The sequence below is a fragment of the Medicago sativa genome, chromosome 8, assembly GCF_051527215.1.
Source record: "Medicago sativa cultivar Bolivia chromosome 8, Bolivia_mono, whole genome shotgun sequence".
NCBI lineage: Eukaryota > Viridiplantae > Streptophyta > Magnoliopsida > Fabales > Fabaceae > Medicago > Medicago sativa.
The window spans coordinates 56,945,482-56,965,648 of NC_140756.1; the positions used below are offsets into that span (position 1 = coordinate 56,945,482).

The 20,167-nt window shown below is 33.9% G+C and overlaps 1 protein-coding gene and 1 long non-coding RNA gene across 3 annotated transcripts; both read right to left on the bottom strand.

Annotated features, from left to right (window-relative positions):
* Positions 1 to 2,002: 2,002 nt before the first annotated feature.
* On the bottom strand, positions 2,003 to 5,046 carry LOC146899800 (coronatine-insensitive protein 1-like). 2 transcript variants are annotated; one of them, XR_015024100.1, is made up of 5 exons: positions 4,481 to 5,043; positions 3,861 to 4,338; positions 2,846 to 3,723; positions 2,497 to 2,565; positions 2,003 to 2,329 (listed from the first exon to the last, which is right to left on the bottom strand). XR_015024100.1 is itself a non-coding variant. In XM_085739068.1 (3 exons), the coding sequence occupies exons 1-3, from the start codon at positions 4,963 to 4,965 to the stop codon at positions 2,911 to 2,913; spliced, it is 1,776 nt and encodes a 591-aa protein (XP_085595194.1). In that variant the 5' UTR covers positions 4,966 to 5,046; the 3' UTR covers positions 2,704 to 2,910. The 2 variants fall into 2 exon arrangements, 1 of the variants encoding a protein (XP_085595194.1); XM_085739068.1 differs by lacking the exons at positions 2,003 to 2,329; positions 2,497 to 2,565 and having other exon boundaries at positions 2,704 to 3,723; positions 4,481 to 5,046.
* Positions 5,047 to 13,264: 8,218 nt separating this feature from the next.
* On the bottom strand, positions 13,265 to 17,015 carry LOC146899801 (uncharacterized). The gene is made up of 2 exons (XR_015024104.1): positions 13,982 to 17,015; positions 13,265 to 13,626 (listed from the first exon to the last, which is right to left on the bottom strand). It is a non-coding gene; the product is annotated as an uncharacterized LOC146899801 (long non-coding RNA).
* Between the last annotated feature and the right edge of the window lie 3,152 nt (positions 17,016 to 20,167).

A 20,167-nucleotide genomic window follows, 5' to 3' on the forward strand; every position in this document is an offset into this window, starting at 1 on the left:
CATGTACATATACAATTTATTTCATAAAATATGATACCTTTGTTTATCCATTGTAAAAATAAAAATAAAAATTTTGACGTCTATAAATCCTTGTTGATCAATATTTCTCAAAAGATGTGCGTAAGCAAAAAGTTTAGAAACTTTAGTAATAAGGTTTAAACTATTGATTTGTGCAAAAAAAAAAAAAAAGTTTAAACTATTGAACAACAATGTCGGAATCCATTTAAATTTCTTTTTGGTCAAGTTTAAATCTTATCCATTCTCAAGCCTTTAGAAACTATTTATTGAATCATGTAGTACTTTAATGAATTAAATTACAATTTTACAATCTAATATAGCGATAAAAAAAGTTTCTTTCATTCAATAATATTGATTCAAGTCAACCTGAGAATTTTTGGATCACATTGACAATCATGTGCCAAGAGATAATTGTTCATAGACATAAACAAACAGCTAGAATATTTTTCCATTACATTGAAGATATCAACACATGTGTATACAAATATTTTAGATCAGCCACAATATGCATGACATATGAGGCATTACTGGGTTTGGACTAAATAAAGGAAAAAAAAATAATATACAGAAAACAGAATAGACCAATCTATACAACTATGCTACAAATCTACAGCTATACACGACCAATATTATTTCCACCATGTAACAAAATTGATAGATATACAATTTCTTTCCCTTCACCAGTAGCACAATGATAACACTTTTATCAAGTGTTCAAGCAACATAGTGAGATTAAAAGGAAGAAACTTTTCAAAAGTAACATAGACTAGTTCATGAATACAATCATTTTGCCATTTCCTCCACCATGGTGTTGGTGGGCTGCCCCGGTTTAACCTCATTCGAAGCTTTAACTTCATCAGATTTCTCACTGTAGTCAAAGTACCATTAGCCTGCCTCCCTGCACCAGACACCGAAAAACTACCACAAATCTTCATATGTGTGCTCCCATCAGTTGTTTGAGATCCCAAGGAAGTAGCATCTTCAGAATCATAGTTACAAGGTGACACAAGATCATGTCTTACAGGTTGAACAACACCATTTTCCGAAGTAAGGCAGGTTGAACAACACCATTTTCCGAAGTAAGGCTCTTTCTATAGCAGCAGCAACAACTCATCCGCATTGACAGACAAATTTAATTTAAAGTTAAGTCCATTTGAATATCAAACTAACCTGTGAGAATATCAAACTAACCTGTGATAACAATTCCGACTTATTATTTAAGAGAAAATTGCATGCTGTCAGTTAAATTTGGTTGCCGTAGGTTTTACATTGAGACTAACTCATCTTACAAAACTGACTTGTAAGGTGGGGATGTCCATTATAAACTATTTTCAAACCTTATATTTTTTCAATGCGGGACTTGGGTTTGCATTGAAAATGGTTGATTAGAGCCAAGATAGCAGCATTTAGTCTTCTTGCTCGCAATCAAGACAGGCACTGCTGACTGTACCAGTGTGGCAATCTTGCTTTGTAAGAAATTGCAGTGGAACGCTAGGGCACACAAAATAATGTAGTAAACTGTGTGATTTAATGACCGGTTCAGTGGTTTTACTTGCTAGCGCTAGAGCACAAAATTCTCTCATCAAGCTTGTCTGAAATCAAATGCGAGAATGGAGTCAAAGTTAAAAATGCAGTTCTAGGCTGAATCTGATGCACAATTTGTGAAAGCAAATGAGTTTCACAGCGTAGTATGTAGAGACCGAGCTTGTGTTCATAGCAAGTTATGAATACTTCGTTTTTTTTCCCATCTAGGGCTGGTGTTCGTAGCAAGTTAGCCATCTAAATTAATGTTTCATACGATGTTGGAAGGAAACGTATGAGCCATCTCGATTCCTTTTAGGTTTTAACTCAATAAGAAAAGTGAAGTGAAAAGTCAAGTCAAGGCATCAATGTGTCTCTACGTGCCTAACTAGGTACAGGTTATAAATTTATTTTACATGATGCAGGGGAGAAATAAAATGAAAATAGAAAGTAAAATCCATACCTAAGAAGAAAACTTTGACATATACCTGCCCCGCTCAAAGATACAGTTTTGTGTAGCCAACTTGGTACATTTCAGAAGGGATATTAAACTTTGCGAAACAGCGATGAAGGTGCTTGATGGATCCTGACATGCATCAGTCTCAGAAAGCAGAATCTGGAAATTCCATCCATTGAAATCCAAACAACTTCTAGAACTCCATAATACCTGAGCAGTTGTAGAACAAGTTTGTTGTCATAAATTTAAGGAAGGTTCATAGTATTTGGCTATGCAGCGAATAAAGTGAGGAGTGGTGCTCTCTAACTGATGCATCAACTTGAACAACTGATCCTAAAAGTAAGAAGCCAACCAAGTAGATTAATGTTACGTCAATAAAAAAATTATATGTAATGTTTAGCATAGAGTTCATTACATACTCTTATGTGAAAAACAAAAATAATAATTTCTTTCCATATTATAATTAAGCTAAAGCAATTTACAAAATGCTAAAAGATTACCAGAACTTTGTTCCAACACCTCTCTTCTGTGAGTATAGTGCACCAACGAAAAGTGAAATTTCCATGCTCCTGTCAGCAAAATGATAAGCACCACTACAATTATATAATTGCAGGGCTGATCTTTAAATATTTCTCATAATTCTAACCAGATTCAAACCTGTCTTTTCTCTCACTCTCGCTACCTCATAATTGGAAATTAAATTAATATACCAAATGGACTTTTTTTTATTAATGATACAGCACATGGAAATCAGTTACAATAGAGATTAAAACACATTGAGTTTAGGAATTACAAAGAGAACGACAAAGAGAATAAGAGTGCACTGGGAATTCGAGAGTCTAGTCTCACCTAATCTACCAATTCCCTAGCTAACTGAATCCACCTCTTTTCCCTCCCAACTGTATTATCTATTACTAATTTGAAGTTTTAATATTTTTGGGACAATCTGCTCTCCGTCCAGCAAAAGAGCGATACAGAAGAACTTGTGCTGCATGATCAACAGGAATAAGCTGACCTGCTTGATCAAGATCAACTGTGATGAATGAAGGAATCAGCTCGACGTTCCAACGGTCTTGGGGCCGCATTGACAAAAGATGTCTCCCAGATGATGGTTCTTTATAATCTTGTACCCACATATATCTGAAAGAGCCAGTTTCAGCCGCAAACCTAGTTGCAGCCTGAGCTAGTGCATGCTCACTTAAAAGTTTACACTTTCTGATTTCTAATTTCTGTAGCATGGGACAACCATTGGATAATATCAAGAGCCCTTCATCAGTTACTTCGACGTTTCCAAGAAGTAGCCATCTCACATTTGGACTGTGTCGTCCAATGTAACGAAGGCCTGCATCAGTCAAGCCTCCAGGTCGGAGATATAGTGCAAGTCGTCTAAGGTTTTCACAACCTTCCAATAAAGCTCCCACCCCATCGTCAATTGGTAAATCAGTGATATTTGTTTTGTTGGGTAGCAAGCGGAGGCGAAAATCACGCAGGTGTTTCAAGTTAGCACCGATCTGTCGTAGCGCCGCGTTTGTGATGTCGTAAACATGAACAGCTATGTATTCGAGTTTTGCACAACCCTGTGATATGGAAATTAGTCCTTCTTGGGTAACAACGCCTTCATCTGTTATTTCATCATAATCACCACACTGTTCAATTCTTATCCTTCTCAGCTGCTTACAGCAGCGAGCAAGTTCTGCTAATCCGCTGTCTCCAATTACATAATTTGCCTGCCAACGAGCAAAAGATGATTGTTTCATTATCAATATTTAAAATGTACTCCTGGTCAAACTAGACTAAATTAAAGAATCATAGCAAGGATATGAAGGGTGAGCAAATTTAACTTGATAGAGTTGTAGAATCTTACCACGATGACTTCCAAGTTAGGGCATTTTCTGATTAATTTACAGTGACCTTGCGTATCCAGACCTACATAGCGAAGATCCAACTCTTTAAGTTGGTCTGCATAAGGGTACACAAACTCCAATTGCTCCTCCTTTTCTAGAAATCCCAAACCCAATCGCCTCAAGTTTGGCGGTAATGATATAGCAGCAGCATAATCCTCTAGACCATTTTTGTAATGACCTCCACAAAATTCTTCTAGAGAAGATGCAGATCGAAAGAATTTCGCCAATTCCAAGAGTTCCCATCCCATAATTTTCACCGAGACCAAGTTTGGGCAGCTTTGCGCTAAAATCTCAAGGTCCTGAACTTCAACTTTGTCAATTCCAGTTGAATAAAAATTGAGACTTTCAAGAACTGTATTATTCCGAGCAAGCTCCTTCAGCCATTCACCATCATTTTCTTTAATTGTGCTTTCCTCCATAGACAATACTCTTAAATTCCTACCAGAAAGAAACATGAAAAATTATGATGTGAGCTGCATTTTTTTCACAAATATAAATCTCAAAATATTTATTCAATTATTATTATAAATATTATTTTGATTATTATTATCATCCAAAAATAAGAAAAACTTGCACTTACTTGCAAGAGTGACAGATAAGTTTAAGTCCGTCAGTGGTAAAGCCGGTACAATCATCAAGTTTAAGAGAACAAAGGGTCTGACTTCTCCACTCCGCAAGAATCCTGAGATCATCGTCACTAACCTCCATTCTGCGGAGATGTAATGAGTTCAAGGAAGCAAAATGACCACGATCCTTCATCTTTTCAACCCATGGAGTCACGGATCCTCCCCAATTTTTTGGCACGTAGTCAAACATTGACACTCTTGGCTTCCCTTTGAGCTTCAAAGACTGGAGATGAGGAAACCGTTGATCGAGTCTTGTCGGGGTTGTGGAGTAGGACATGGCAATGGTAACATGCTTCCGTGTTTCTCTGTCTTTCTCGTACCATTGCTTACATACCCTAGAAACCGCATCTCTGTCTTCTTGGTGGATATATGGCATGACACAGTCGAGAAGTACATTGGAAATCTGCACATTGATTGCTCGGACACCAGTATTCTCCATAACTGAAAATGTTTTATTTTTATGAAAATGAGAGTAACAAATCTTAAAAGAAACATAAACTGATGATTATGAATTGATGATGATCCAATGGAAGGGGTTGGTTTTATATATAACAAGTAAATTGATTCTTTCTTGTAACCAACAAATGTAAATTGATCCTTAATTCTTTGCTTTGCTTTCTATGTGTAACAAACTTGGAAGTAAGATATATTCCATTCCTTCTTGAAGTAGTTTCAAAGAAGGAATAACAATCTTCACTTATTGTTATATTCATTACTTTCAAACAAGAAGCTTCATTGATTAGTTGATGTTATTCCTTAGATGAAGAAATCTAATTCCTTGTTTCAACTAATGAAAGGAATAACAAACAACAAGTTTCACGTTTGCTTTGGAAGTAAAGTAAAGATAACAAACAACTAAAAAAAATTGTGAAGAAAATTCATACATATGACTTGCAGGATAATCAGTCTTGACATCAAATTCATACTTTCTAAATTCATTAAGGATATGAATCTTAATAACCAATGCATTGCAGGATAATCAGTCTTGACATCAAGTTTAATGAATCTGCAACATATGACTTCTGCTGTTGTACGCAACGCAAATTCTAGAAGATACTAAGTCATACAGGAAGACAATCACCCATTCAAAATTAAAATAGGCAGATGACACTTGAAATTTAGATAGTTTATCCTTGTAAATTTCTTGTAAATTAGAAATTATCCTTTTTGTCTGAATATTCATAAATTAGTAATTCCTTGCATAAAAAAAAAAAATCTTAGTCAACAATATATAGAATATCATAAATTAGAAATTATCCTTTTTGCTAATTAGAAATTAGAAATTATCTGAATAACAAATGTTAGTCATAATATTATTTATACTTACAATATAAATAGAAACATGAATCAAATACGTATAACCTCTTGTGTTTGAGGAATATAAAACTTTCAACTTAAATCAAATACATATAGCCCCTCGTGTTTGAGGAATATAAAACTTTGTACTTAAATCAAATGTCTACCTAAACTACTAAACTCAAAAGTGGTCATATATTTATCATATGAGATAGTTTGTCAGGAGCTACTAATTTACACGAGTAAATCATTTTTTGTTTATCTAATATTCAAGGAAAAAGGAGTACCTTTTTCACAAAGTTGCTGTGAACATTCCTGTGATTAAGGGGCACACATATTATCCATCTGCACTATCAACATCCTTGAATTCTTTCTTATGTAAAGTCCAATTACACGAAGCCTGCAAATAAGAGAGCAAGGTCAAGGTAATGAATCTTGCAAAAAACATCTGATTTTATCAAAGAGAACAGATCTAGAGGATAGGCTATACTCTCAACCACATTTGAATTAAAATTATCGACCCCAACTTTCTGTCATGTTCTAATGCTTAATACTGGTACATATAAAATGTAAGCAATACAAACATAATGACAAAGTCACAAAGAATTGTTTCTACTTTGTGAGCAAATGGCATTGAAAGGTGCAATAAGAATCGTGCGTGTTTTAGTCCTGCTGCACCTTGTTCTAATAAAATGAGGGCCACAAAGCAGATTTTTTTATGACAATTCTCTCCCACAAAAGTATGTTTTGAACCCAACTTGTAAAGGAAAGACATCAAGAAATGAATCACAATATAAATAGTTTGATAGTTGGCTAAGTCCCGTATTTATTTTTCAGTAAGCTTCCAAAGCACTTATCACTCAAATTTCAAGCAATTAAGTTAAATCTGTTGTGACCATCCAGTAACTAATTCACATAAAGAAAGACTATGTTTATTTGTTCTTTCTCTAATTCTGTTACAACTCTTGAACCAAAACAAAAAATAGTCAAAATTAGAATGAAGTTCAGCTGAGGCCGCATATATGCAATATAATCCATGAAGTAGATCTAACCAACATACATTAACTTAGAATGTTACATTGCAGTCAGGGGCGGTTCTAAGGCCCGGCGAGCCCGGGCACTCGCCCGGGCTTCGGCCCAAATTTTTTGCAATTTCTTATGTAAATCTCATTGAATTTCTTATATAAACCCCTATAAATTGGGCAATTTCTTAAATTTTTTTATTATTTGCTTGCAATTTCTTATGTAAACCCCTATAAACGTATTGCAAATTTTTTTTCGCTCGGGCTTTATAAAAATCCTGGCTCCGCCACTGATTGCAGTTGAGGCATGTATGTATGCAAACAGAATGGTGAATGCACAGTAAAATTAATAGTTAATTCTTAATCCTTATAAAGATCTAACCTGCGTTTTCTCGCTCTGCGAATACAGTCACAACAGCAAGCACTCAGCAGCCAGAGCTAAGTTGTGACTTGTGAAGATGTTTACTTCAAGGAAGAAAATCAGCAAAGACAAGTGTGCCGAGCCTACTGAATTCGAGGAAGAAAATCATGAAGGTGTTTTTGGACCCAAAGGAGAGAAACAATACTGAATACAAGCTGGAGACATTTTCTGCAGTTTTACAGGAAGCTTTCAGGCAAAGATGTTGTGTTACTGAGGCTTAGATTCTATTTTTCTCAGTTTTGGAATGTTTATGGTTAAATTTTGTTGAAGTTCTCTATGATTCTCGATTCTGATTGTCAATGTAGCCTATGATCCAAATGACTTTTTTTTCCATTCTTAGAAATGAAATGAAATGATGCTGCATGCACTTTGATCACTTTACTCTAACTATTTATAGTTAATCAGTGGACTGTGGTGGAGTGGACCCAATAACATTTCCTATTTTCATTTCCATATTCAAAATTTTGTCTACAACACACTCTATCATACTCAACTTTTTTTCTTAAATATAAAAAAAAAAATGATTAATAATAATTTTAATATTAAAAAAAATATAAATTTTAGGGTTAATTAAGTAAAGGGTTAATAGAGTTTTACCCCTGTAATATAGAACACTTTTAGTTTTGCCCACTGTAATTTTTTTTTAAGATTCGGTCCTTGTAAAAAAAAATTGTTTTGGAATACCCCCTAGGCCAGCTGACTGTGCATTTTCACTGATGTGGCACGCTGAGTCACCTATTTCTGATGACGTGACATTCTGACTGTATAATTAATTTTGTTTTTTATTTTATTTTTTTGGTTTAACAACCCAAGAGAACCCTTGCCAAAGACTCTCAACCCTAACGTTACCTCCTTTGACTTCCCAAGTTTTCTCTCTCTTAAAGCCTACTCAAAACATGAAGAATGAAGCCTTAAATAGTGCATAGGTCATGTCAAAATCGTGCCCCGATTTTCCAGTTCGTCCACAATACAACGAACATTATCCACTAAATTGTGGCCCAATTCTTGTCGAACCAAAACTCGCCCAAAGTCTAAAGTCTCTCTCAAATCCACATCAAGGAGCGAAGACATCCATTCAGTCTTGGCCAAAACACAACGACCTTCATCATCTCTAATGCACACACCAATGCCAACCCGATTCCGAGCTTGAGAAAAGGACGCATCAACGTTACATTTAAATATGTCGGGACTTGGTTTAATCCACTAGAACATTGAAATATTCACACTTATAATTGACACATTAACTACACCACCAACTTTTTCAATATATGTGAAATTGATATGAGGGGCTAGCTTATAATAAGAAACAAAGGAGTATATATCTAACATGTTTATTATTAGGATTAGGACTTGGCATTCTCTAGCTTTTCTCCCCAATAAAATATCTTGATTTTCTCTAACTAGCCCAAAAATCTTCTTATTTGATGATTGAGTGTCATCCCTTATAAATCCATCGAGTAATGTTAGATGGACTTGGCATTCTTGGTTCCTCTAATCAAATAGAATTCTGCTTTTATTCCAGCAAGTTTTGCCCGCGTCCAACTGAACTTCTCTGAATACCCATGCCTTAGTTAACTCACGCAACGTGAGTTACCTCACACAAGTGTTAATTCCAGCGTGAGTTAACTCACGCAAGTGTTAATTTCCAGCGTGAGTTAACTCACGTAAGTGTTAATTCCAGCGTGACTTAAGAAGCGCAGATTTTAACACTTGCATTACTTAACTAACGCAGGGGTATTTTCGGTATTTCAGTTGGGGGCGAGCAAAATGTGTTGGAAGAAGAGCAGTAATCAATCAAATATGGGTTTTGATCCTACTTAAGCCTACAAGCTATACAATAAGTATAACAAATATAATATAATCTAAGAGATACTTTTCATAGCTCCCATCTCTCCTGTTAATTTGTAATGTCTTCAAATTTTGAACATTATTTGCAGTTTTTTATTTCTTGAGTCAATTAGGTGCTTATGTTATCAATTTACTACTAACCAAATATTTCTTGTTGTAGTTTTTGTTTTATTGTTATGATTCAACTAGACATGTAAATGTTTGAGTGAAACGCTACTATTGAAGTTGTGAAATTATCGATTCATTGCTTAGTGGTTAAAACACCACTTTTGATTCATATTTTTAGATCAATTTATATAAAACATTTGTATTATTTTACGAAATTGTGTAAAATATTGTAAAAAATTCTTTAAAAAATAGAATTTTTCAACAAAACATGAATTAAATATAAATTTTTAACCGCAAAAAATATAAAAATGCATATTTAATTCACGTTTTGTTAAAATATTCTAATTATTTTTGGGAGAGATTCTTATAATATTATAAATTTTTCAACAAAATGTTATTAAAAATATGAATTCTACATATGAGTTTACTTGAAAAGAGGGACCAAAAGTGAAGATGAAAAATTTTGAGGACTAAAAAACAGAAATTTTTTAGAGGGATATTTAATGGGATAAAAAATTTCATTGAGTCAGCAAAATATATGATAATTATTTAGAGAACCTTAAAATGATTGAGTGCTTAATTTGGAAGTACTACTTAAGAAAGAGCCAAAATGACTAATTTAGGATTCTGTTGGAGCACTTGGACAGTAGATATTAATTCAACTGCTAGTTAGCTTTATTTTTCACTAGTAAGTAAGTACGTAGTACATCATGATCCAATTGTCAAGGCAACAATTGCTATCATTTGCTTGCTGTAGTTTGGTGTAGACGTGACAGAGATAGAAAATAGAAAGATGTAATGTAATAACATAGCCTTAGCCTTCAAATATAAACCTCTTACTTACCCCTTCATTTACCTAGCTAGCTTTAAAATATTAAATTAAAGGGTTAATTAAGTAAATGGTCCCTATAAATATTCAGAATTTTGTTTTTAGTCCCCTACAAAATAAAATCACACTTTTTAGTCCCTATAAAATTTTCCATCAACATTTTTAGTCCCTATAAAATTTTCCAACAACATTTTTAGTCCCTATAAAATTTTTCCATCAGCATTTTTAGTCCCTAAAATGCTTAAGGAAAATGTCACAGGACTAAAAAGTGTGATTTTATTTTGTAGGGACTAAAAACAAAACTGTGAATATTTATAGGGACTAAAAACTTAATTAATCCTAAATTAAATATATGCAGCATATGCATATGGTCCATTTCTTTCTTGTTTCCACACAATACAAAATTCACACACAACAGGAAAATCAAAACGAATATGGATCGAATTCACCATCTCTAGTGTCTAGCAATATGCTTTTACTCGAAGCCACTGGTTAAATGCATACATAAAGAACACGATATGCTTTCCTTTTCTTCGATAAACATTGATACTAAATCCTATTGTGAAAGTTTATTGTCAAAAAAGATTCCTAATGTGAAAGTTTCGTACCATAACAATTAACCTTTTTTTTTTTAAAGAATAACAATTAACTTAGTGGATATAAATATACTTCCGACCAGGTGGATAAACTAATTGACTTTAGGAAGAAATGTAATATCTATGTAAAACAATAGACAATAAGCTTTATTTTCATCAATTAAAATCACAAATTCGAACTTCATGAATAGAAAATATGTTCTTCCAATTCAACTTGGATTATTCGAGATTCAATGTAATTGATATGTGGTGATAAAAATTAATTTTAAATGAGTTGATTATTTAAAATTTATTTTGGCTAGAAGTTGGTTGAATTTAATTAAAGTGATTTATGTTTAAAATATATTTATATAAAGTTGGTTGATGATTAACTTTTGTTGGGTATTATTTTTCCATTTAAAAAGCTCAAATTTGCAGATCTTACTTAAATGGATTATACTGTAAATGGGATAATTAAAAGGTATATTTAAATAAACTTAATTTTATTCGTGACTTTTTCTTTCCTAGAAACTTACCAAACAATGATACAAAAAGGTAATAATTTCGTATGTAGTACTACCTCCGTCCCGGTATAATTGACCTATTTTGGTTTTTCACATAGATTAAGAAAAATGTATAAATAAAGGGGAAAGTGGAATATATTGTATTGGAAATGATAAAAGTAGTATTATTTAGTGTTATATTGTATTGGGAATGATGAAAGTTGTATTGAAAATTGAAATGAGTCAGTTATTTTGGGACACTTCTTTTAAAAAATGGGTCAATTATTCCGGGACGGAGGAAGTATTAATAGGACTTCGTAGATAGAGACAAAGTAAACAACTGGGGTATGTCAATCACAAGCAGTTAATTCCTATCATTAAGACAGCCAAATATATGATAATTATTTAGAGAACCTTAAAATGATTAAGTGCAATTAATTTCGAAGTACTACTTAAGAAAAAGCCAAAAGGACTAATTTAGGCTTCTGTGGGTGGAAGCTCTTTGTCCAATGCTTCAGCTGAGAAATCTTCAGGCTGTGGAACTTGTTGGTGAGGCAGGCCTTTTGTCTTTTGATTTTGATCCTCTTTGCCTTTACACTTGCATTCCTCCTTTGACTTACTATTGGTGGCCACAACTGTTTCTGGGTCATCATCATCAATTACACCTTTAACCTCTTTATGTTCAGATGTTTGCGAGTTTGAGGTGTTATCCATGTTCTTGCTTCTTTAACGTATAAGCTGATGTTAATTGAAGTAGATAGAGTAAGATTTGATGTTTTATTTCGATCTCTATCTATATATACTATCACCTATTCTTGGTACTTCCATCAATTAAATACAAAGCTACTCAAGGTTTGTTTCCACGTGAGTAGATACACTTAAACTAAACTACAGTATGCTTGCACGTGGACAGTGATAATGCATCTGTATCCATATCTATATGTATGAGCCGGTCTTATTTGGGCACAGCACGAGATGTATATAACCCAGGCGACGCTGGTTATCTACACCAGTGTGAATAATAAATGAAAATTAACTGAATGTAAAAACAATATTTAACAGTTTAACCTGTATTTTATATTCGATGAGATTGGATGGAGTAATATCCTAGTTTTTTTTACTCAGTAATATCCTGTTAGGAACCCAGAATATCCTATCATATCCACACTTTGAAGAAGAAGAAAAACAATGAAGGCGATTTTTGTGAATACCCATTACTCGTTCAAGTCAACATTTGATCGGGAAAATGTTGACTTGCACATAAAAATTGAATGCATCATCTTCACTAATCAAATTTCACAACTCGGACTTAGATTAACTTAAAGCATGAAATCTAAGCTACTGTCATTTTCCTCCTAAGGCTGAGTAACGTTATGTTTGCTTCTATCAAAATTGGCAAAATAAGTATGTAGGAGGTGGGAGGAAAGAAAAATTCTCAGCTAAATTCTAGAATAAGCTTGTTAGCATTCTATCACTTTTTTTTTTTTACAAAATCGGCTATTGCATATTGCTATATAATCTTGTATTTGCTAATGACACTTTAACCACATCTTGCTTGGACAAATCTGCATCTTTTTTTTTTTTTTTTTTGACAAAAATCTGCTTCTTATTTGCTTTTCAATTCTATTAAATAATTTTCAAGGTCAGATTTATTCGTACTATTTAACATTGGACATTATGCATTGTATGGGGATTATCTGGTCAGCACGGAACAATGTTGAAACTTAGAGGCATGGTCCAAGGCATTTCCCTCTGATTGCAAAGCAGGGTCCAAAAATTTCAAGTGGGATCATAATTATAAATATTTATATTAAAGATACCAATTCATAATCAATAAAATGATGACATCATTATCACTAGAGTAATGATATTTTGACATCCATTTGATGACAACTTTGTTGACAACCTTGTTTTTCTCACTTCTAATTGGTCAAAAACAACGGAGAGAGAAAAAAGAAGGGAGAGGATAACAATATCATGTGAGTATTAGAGAGAAAGTTGTCCAAAAGTTGTCAAAAAGTGGTTGTCAAAATATCATTTCTCTTATCACTAAGCAACAAATCGTAGATTATAAAAATTCTATCATTATATATCCAAAAATTCTATCAACAAATCGTAGATTATAAAAATTGAAGATATTTAAAGACATTTTTTAGCATTTCCCTTTAAAGTGAATATTTTGTACCAACTCCATAGTAGTTAACAACCAAATTAATGAAAAGTAAGATATTTTTTTCTGCAACTCATTGTCTCTGTGGTCTACTTTCCAAAGCTCCATACCATAAAAACAGCCAAAGTTTAGCAACCACCAGCTGAAAGAAGAAAAATATGGAACAATCTTAAACACACATTATGTGTTTCCTCAATCAGATTGCATGGTACAAGTACAACAAACGGTCAAGTCCTTTAAACTCTTCTATGATCATCCTTTTGTAATCCCAACAGTAATCCTACTCTTCTTCTCTTTCGGGAGGCAGACCACAAGGCAGAAGCATTTTCTGCGCAAACGGCAGAATTTATCAAATATCAGGAATGTTAATCATATTTCAAATCAATCGAGTAATGTAAAATAAAAATTGACTAAACCACGGAGTGATAAAGTGCTAGATGAAAAGTTCTTAAGAAGGTATTTAAAATCGAGGTTTTACACAAAATCAGAAAGGGGGAGTAAAATTGTAAATTGCACAATCGTAATACTAATCTAAAGATGATCATAATTTATAAAACCTATATATGCATATAAATTCATATGCACATAAATAACATAATACAAAGAAAACCTTGAATCACATTTAAAATACTTATGTAAATTAAAATTCGTAAGCATAAGGAAGTCAATAAATGAAGTCTTACAAACTCAGAACTCACAACTTCATAAGTCACAAACAAAACAACTAAATTTGTAGAACCAAGAACGCCTAATCGTCAATCTCTTCTAGAGGTGGCATATCATGACCACCCTCATCCTTTACAACATCATGTTCAATGGGATTAAGACTGTCTGCCACAATCCATTCATTATTAGATGAGACATCATCAAAATTTATATCCTTCTTAAACATGTTCTTGGTAGTGGGTTGTGAGCCAAATATTCTCTTAAAAATATTTTTGGAGCTGTCAACAACACCCTCCACTTCACTGCTTTCCCTTTTTTCAGTAAGTTGTACACAATCACTCCTATTTCCAGGAGCATTCTTAGGCTTTTTTCTATAGCTAAGGACAGGAGAGTAAGTAGCAGCAAATCCCTCACCAGTAGCAACATGAGAAGTAGACCCAATTGGGTTAACAATGAAAACAGATAAGGACAGGAAGAATTGGTCATGTGGAGCGGAGAATAAGGATGAAACAGATGAGGGAAAACTGGACAGAGATGGACAAGAAAGGATGGAAAGGAAAAGTAGCACTAGACAAAAATAGTTGCAGCAGGGGACAAGGAGGGTCACAAAGACTGTTTCTAAACTAAATTAATTAATAATTAAAAGTTGAACTATTTTTAAAATAATTAATTCATAATAATTAATAAGCACGTTTTTTTTAACAAAATAATCCTATTTTCAAAATGGGTTTTCTATATGACCCGCACGGATAAACATGTCTTCTAACCTACAAGCAGAAAATGGGTCTTCTTCTGACCCATATGCAGAAATCAGGTTCTTTCCCTAACCCTAGCGTGCACGCCGCGAGAGTCCACCACTCTTGCACCGCCCCTAATCAGAATCACAAAAACTCCAGAAAGATCCAGATCATACGACTCAACGATTAGCAGCGGCGATTCCACCCAATTTCACCAAGATCCAGTTTTGTGTATACTCTTAATCGCCAAGGGCAAGCACAATCGTAAAATAATCCGATTGTGCGATTTAAAACGTGATTTTTACTACCGTGCATAAGAAGTTAAGAGAACTATTAGGGTAACACTTTAATCCAAAGAAAGTAAGCTAGCAACAAAAATCTTTGGAAGACTAAAATGGAAACCACCTTATAATTGAAGGACTGAGTTGGAGTTTATTCAATTATCATTATTGTTTAAGCTCAATTTCTTCCAAACAAAGAAAAGAATTGAAAAATCAGAAAATAACTTTCAAACAATCCCTAAATTGAGATGGCAAAAAACAGTTTGTAAACTTTTCTGAGGTTATTATTCCATGCCCCTCTGTTCCCTTCTTAGGACCCGTTTGGATTGGCTTATTTTTTAGCTTATGAAAAACAGCTTATGCAAATAAATAAGCTTTTATGTTAATTCATATGTTCTTACTAACGAAAATTGTATCTTCACAAGTTTTTTCATAAACTAGCTTGACAAGCTTATGAATTATACGTAAAAACTTATTTATTTGCATAAGCTAAAAAACAAGTCAATCCAAACGGGCCTTAAACTCAAATATACCTCTTTTCTGAGGTACAAATCTTTTTTTTTCTTTTTAAGATAGGAATCTGGTATTTTATTAGAAATAAATAGGGATATGACTCAATTACTAAGGAAAGAACGACCAAGAACTTTGAAGGTCGGCAAACTTCCTAACCCGAAGGCCCCAATTCTCTCTCAAATCGCTTGAAGATCCCCTCTCATTGTTTCCTATGATTTTTAAATCAAGGTTTGCCTCTCTAGCTAAGAGTACCATTTCCAAATAACCAACCAGAGTTTGGGTACTAACAATCTCTCCGTCGCCTATTTGCGGCAACAAATTGCACTACAAGAAAACGCACTGCAACAGGCTTTAGCATCACAGCAGACCCCTAATCCTCTCCTCCACTATTTCGCTATTGCCTGCCATAGCAGTACTACTGACAACACAGGTATTGAGCATGTAATCAAAATAAACAAATCAGCCTACTACAAGTTGATGTGTGTGGGAACCATTTTAAATCTTTATGTCTAAATATCATGTTGAACTTTGCAATCTTAACCTAACCAAGTTACTTATCTCACTAAGGAAAATTCTTTAGTTACAAAATTATCCTGCGTATTCATAGATATGTTTCAGCATCAATGTCTTGACATGAGCTTCACTTCTTCCATCATAAAGTGCCAAAAATCCTGTCTAAGCTTCATGAGAGAAAATACTACGACCCAACATCATTATTCTATTTACTCGGAGTGAAATATGTAAAAGGCACAAAAAGTTGGCTTCTAGGTTACACGTTGACATGTACTATATTAGTACACCACTAATTGATCGGCTATATAGTAGGTTAACGACATGATTTGTTTCTAAATTGACCGGGGTTGCACACTGATGGTCCAACCCTTCCAATTGTGTTGAGTCTTCTTTCATGGTAACCTAATCTGATAGGAACCTGAAAGGTCGAAGTGGGGACAATGATAGAGAGTAAAAGTTAGTTAATGAGGTGGCACTAATTGTCATGTGAACGGGGAGAGGAAACGGGAATTAAATAATCTATTCAGAATTATTAATGATGTGACATTGCTTCTCATGTGAATGGGGTTATAAAAGAGAGGAAAGGGGGAGTGAATCAGGATTGAGAAATATCGTTAAGAATTTGTTAGGAGAGTTTATCTCTAGTCTAGGAGCTTAGCTCTGGTGGGAGTTCTCTGAACTCTGGTTTATCATTTTCTTTTTTGTTTGAGAAATGATATTTGAACATCCATCTTTTGACAACTTTTGTAACAACTTTCTCTCTCATACTCACATTGTGTTTTTACTTTCTCTCTTTATTGTTTTGGTTTTTGTGCAACTATCTAAATTTCTTTGTATATTTTAGTTGTCCAACAAGTTATCCCAACAAAGGTTTGTTCAAATAACATTCCTCTTTTTGTTTTACCACCATTGTATAGCTCTTAAGCTCACCGATTTACATTCAATAATATAATTTATTTATCTTGAATTTCGATGTTCTATCATAATCTGACTCAACAATGCCTTTGCTTCCCTAATTCCCTCCAATCATAACAACTTTGCAGTCACTTTTCCCATGAACAATAAGATGGAAAGGTGAATCTTTCAATACATTTTCCATTATTGCACAACGTTTATGCCATTGTGCGTGTACAGCACAGTGAACACCTTCAATAATGACACCACACATGTTTTATGGCCAATACCTAAACTTAGTTGTGCCCAATTTCAATCTTATGAAGTCCCCAACAACAGTTCTCACCTCTAGGCATCAATGTGCTAAAAGGGTTAATCAGACTTTCAAAAAACCTCAACTATTCCAAAACTTACTGTCTTTCAATCTTAACTTGGACTATCTTACATGTGTACGCTTGAAGCCACCCCTGTTAGTAGCTCATATGTGATATAACTCTGTGTAAAAGAAAGGGGAAGAAACAAACTTGTGCTACACAAATCCCATTAGCTCACGTATATGTGAGTGTGATCTATCTGCCTTTGATCAATATGCATAAACAAGCTAGCAACATGCATCTATTGTGCATACAACTAAGGACCTATGACAAACTTGAGGGATTACTAAAATAAAGAAGTAAATGACAAATATAATCTCCCTAATAACAGCAGCAATTAAAATAACTCCAGAGTTATATCTGTGGTACTAACATTTCTTTCTCCACTAACGTATTAACTGCTAACATTTCCCTATAAAAAAACACACACGCAACGCAACCTCATTGGCAAACAATTCCAACTAACAAGTAATTTTGTTTGTTTACACCTCAAAACCCTTGATATGGATTACATGTTTTTCTGTGATACATATATATACATCTTGCTTAACTAAGCTCAAATAAACATGAGAAAAATGGAATGAGTAACATATCTGCATAAAAGTGTAGCGCTGTCGACCGATGGATTCGTTTTGAGCAATAGAAAAGTAAGAAAGTAAAGGGTAATGCCCAATGTATGATGCATAGCTATCACGCTGAATGTTCACTGCCCATTCACTGAAAACACAGACAAAAAAAACAAAAAGGAACAAATTTAGAAAATAAAAAAATAAATAAAATCGAACATCAGACATTTACCTTGTTAATTTTGAGGGAAAATTGCTCTCTCACAAACAATTTTGTTCACTCCCACTTAAAATGTCAAAAATACCCCTTCGTGACTTAAGTCCCGTCACGTCACGTTGAGTCCAGCTCCACGCTTCAACATCCATTTTCTTTCCCTTTTCATTTCCAAAAACTTAAAAAGTGCGATTTTTTTAACAAAATCTTCACTTGAAATCATTATAAATCTTTAGGAAGCAAGTTTATATGTTCATCAAACGTCAAAAATCAGGTGATGTGAAATCTAACTCTTTTGATTTTGCTGGTTCTTGAGATGTGTCTGTCATTTGTGCGATGCAGGTTGAACGTGAGTTAACTCGCGTAGGTATTAGACCAACGTGACTTAAGTCACACATGTGTTAGATGAACATACTTATGTCACGTTCGCGCCCAGTATTTGAAATTTTGCACCATTTTTTTTTCTTTCTTGGCTTGTTGCATAAGTTATTTATATTTTTTTATTCAATAGACATAGTGATGGTTAAAACTGTGGTGGATGATGGCGTTGAGCCGAAATTGGCCATAATTGAAGCTTCCGACGAAGCTTCCGTTGATGTTAAACCAACCGTTAATGTGAAGTTTAAAGTCAAAGTTCCCTTTCAGACTCACATTGAAGAAAAACCTAAACTGGTACCTACCGGTGTTGCCAAACTTTGCGGTTCTGAAGTAGACACCGCCTCTTTTTTTAACAAAGGAAAGATAGCGAGAGCGAGATGATTTGATTGGTTGGGTTCGTGGACAACCGGCAAGAGCGAGATTTACTATATTTATAGAAAAATATAGTTTAAAAAAGTCAACATTGACGTTGCAATGTGAAAGAAGTGGTGTATACAAACCACCAAAGATGAGGAAGAAACCGAAGCTTGAAGGCACTGGCTCAAGGGAATACGATTGTCCGTTTAGGTTGGGTGGTTTCTTTGAGAAGAATACGAAAGATTGATGGTTGGCAATGCTTAGTGGAATTCACAACCATGAGTTGGAGCCAAAGTTAAGCGGCCACCTTTTTGCGGGTAGAATAAAAGCAGAGGAGGAGAAAAGAGTTGTCGACATGACAAAGAGTTTGGCGTTGCCTAGGAATATTCTCACGAATTTGAAGGAGAAAAACAAAGAAAGTTTGACGAACATCAAACAAGTGTACAATACACGGACTAGATGGCAAAAGGGGCAAAGAGGTGACAATTATTAATCTGATAAAAATAATTAATCTGATAAAAATAATTTGTATTTTTTAGATAAAATTTTCTTTTATGAAATCCCTATTCAATGTTCTTATCATGTTTGTTAGCAAGATCCTCAAACTACTGTTATACTATAAACTACTATCTATATTTGTTGAAAAATGACTTATTTCTGGATTTGTCCCTGTTCAGATGCATGCATATGTTAAGGAAGGATATTCGTGTTCATCTTCAAGCAATTTGGTCGACAAATATCTGGATCATATGGAAGTAATGGAAGAATAGGATTTTTAGCAACAAGCTTATTTCCTAGGAACAATTGGTCGAGCACATTAAGTTTCACTCATGGTGGTGGTTAAAGAACTTCAATTTATTGCCTGCATTTTAAGAATTGATATTTAGCATAATTCTCTATTCATTCTATGTCTGTTCTGGATAAATAAAAGCTACATGAAATTATTTAATTGTCTATATTTTATCATTTTTGGCTCTGTTAATGGTTGAGTGGTTGTGTGATGGTGTGGTCATTGTGGCAAAGTAAATATGCTACAATGATTCTATTCTAGGTAGACAAAGTAATTAAGCTGACATAATTCTTCCCTGATTTTGAATGCTTTGTCCAGTAACATATGAGTACATATATTTGAATCTCGTATCTATTCATATCTAATTTGGTTAAATTAGGTTGAACAGTTCTAAGTGTTCACTCTTTATTGTGAATCTGAATAAAATAAGAAACCTTCTACCGAACCAACTTATGTTAACAAAAACAAAGTATCTTCACCGTAATGACTTTCAAGAATAAGAACAAGTTGAAGTGTCGAACGAACAAGTTATCTTGGTTTATTTTGTTGATCAGAAATATTTCTCCCTTCGTCTGATTTTAAATGT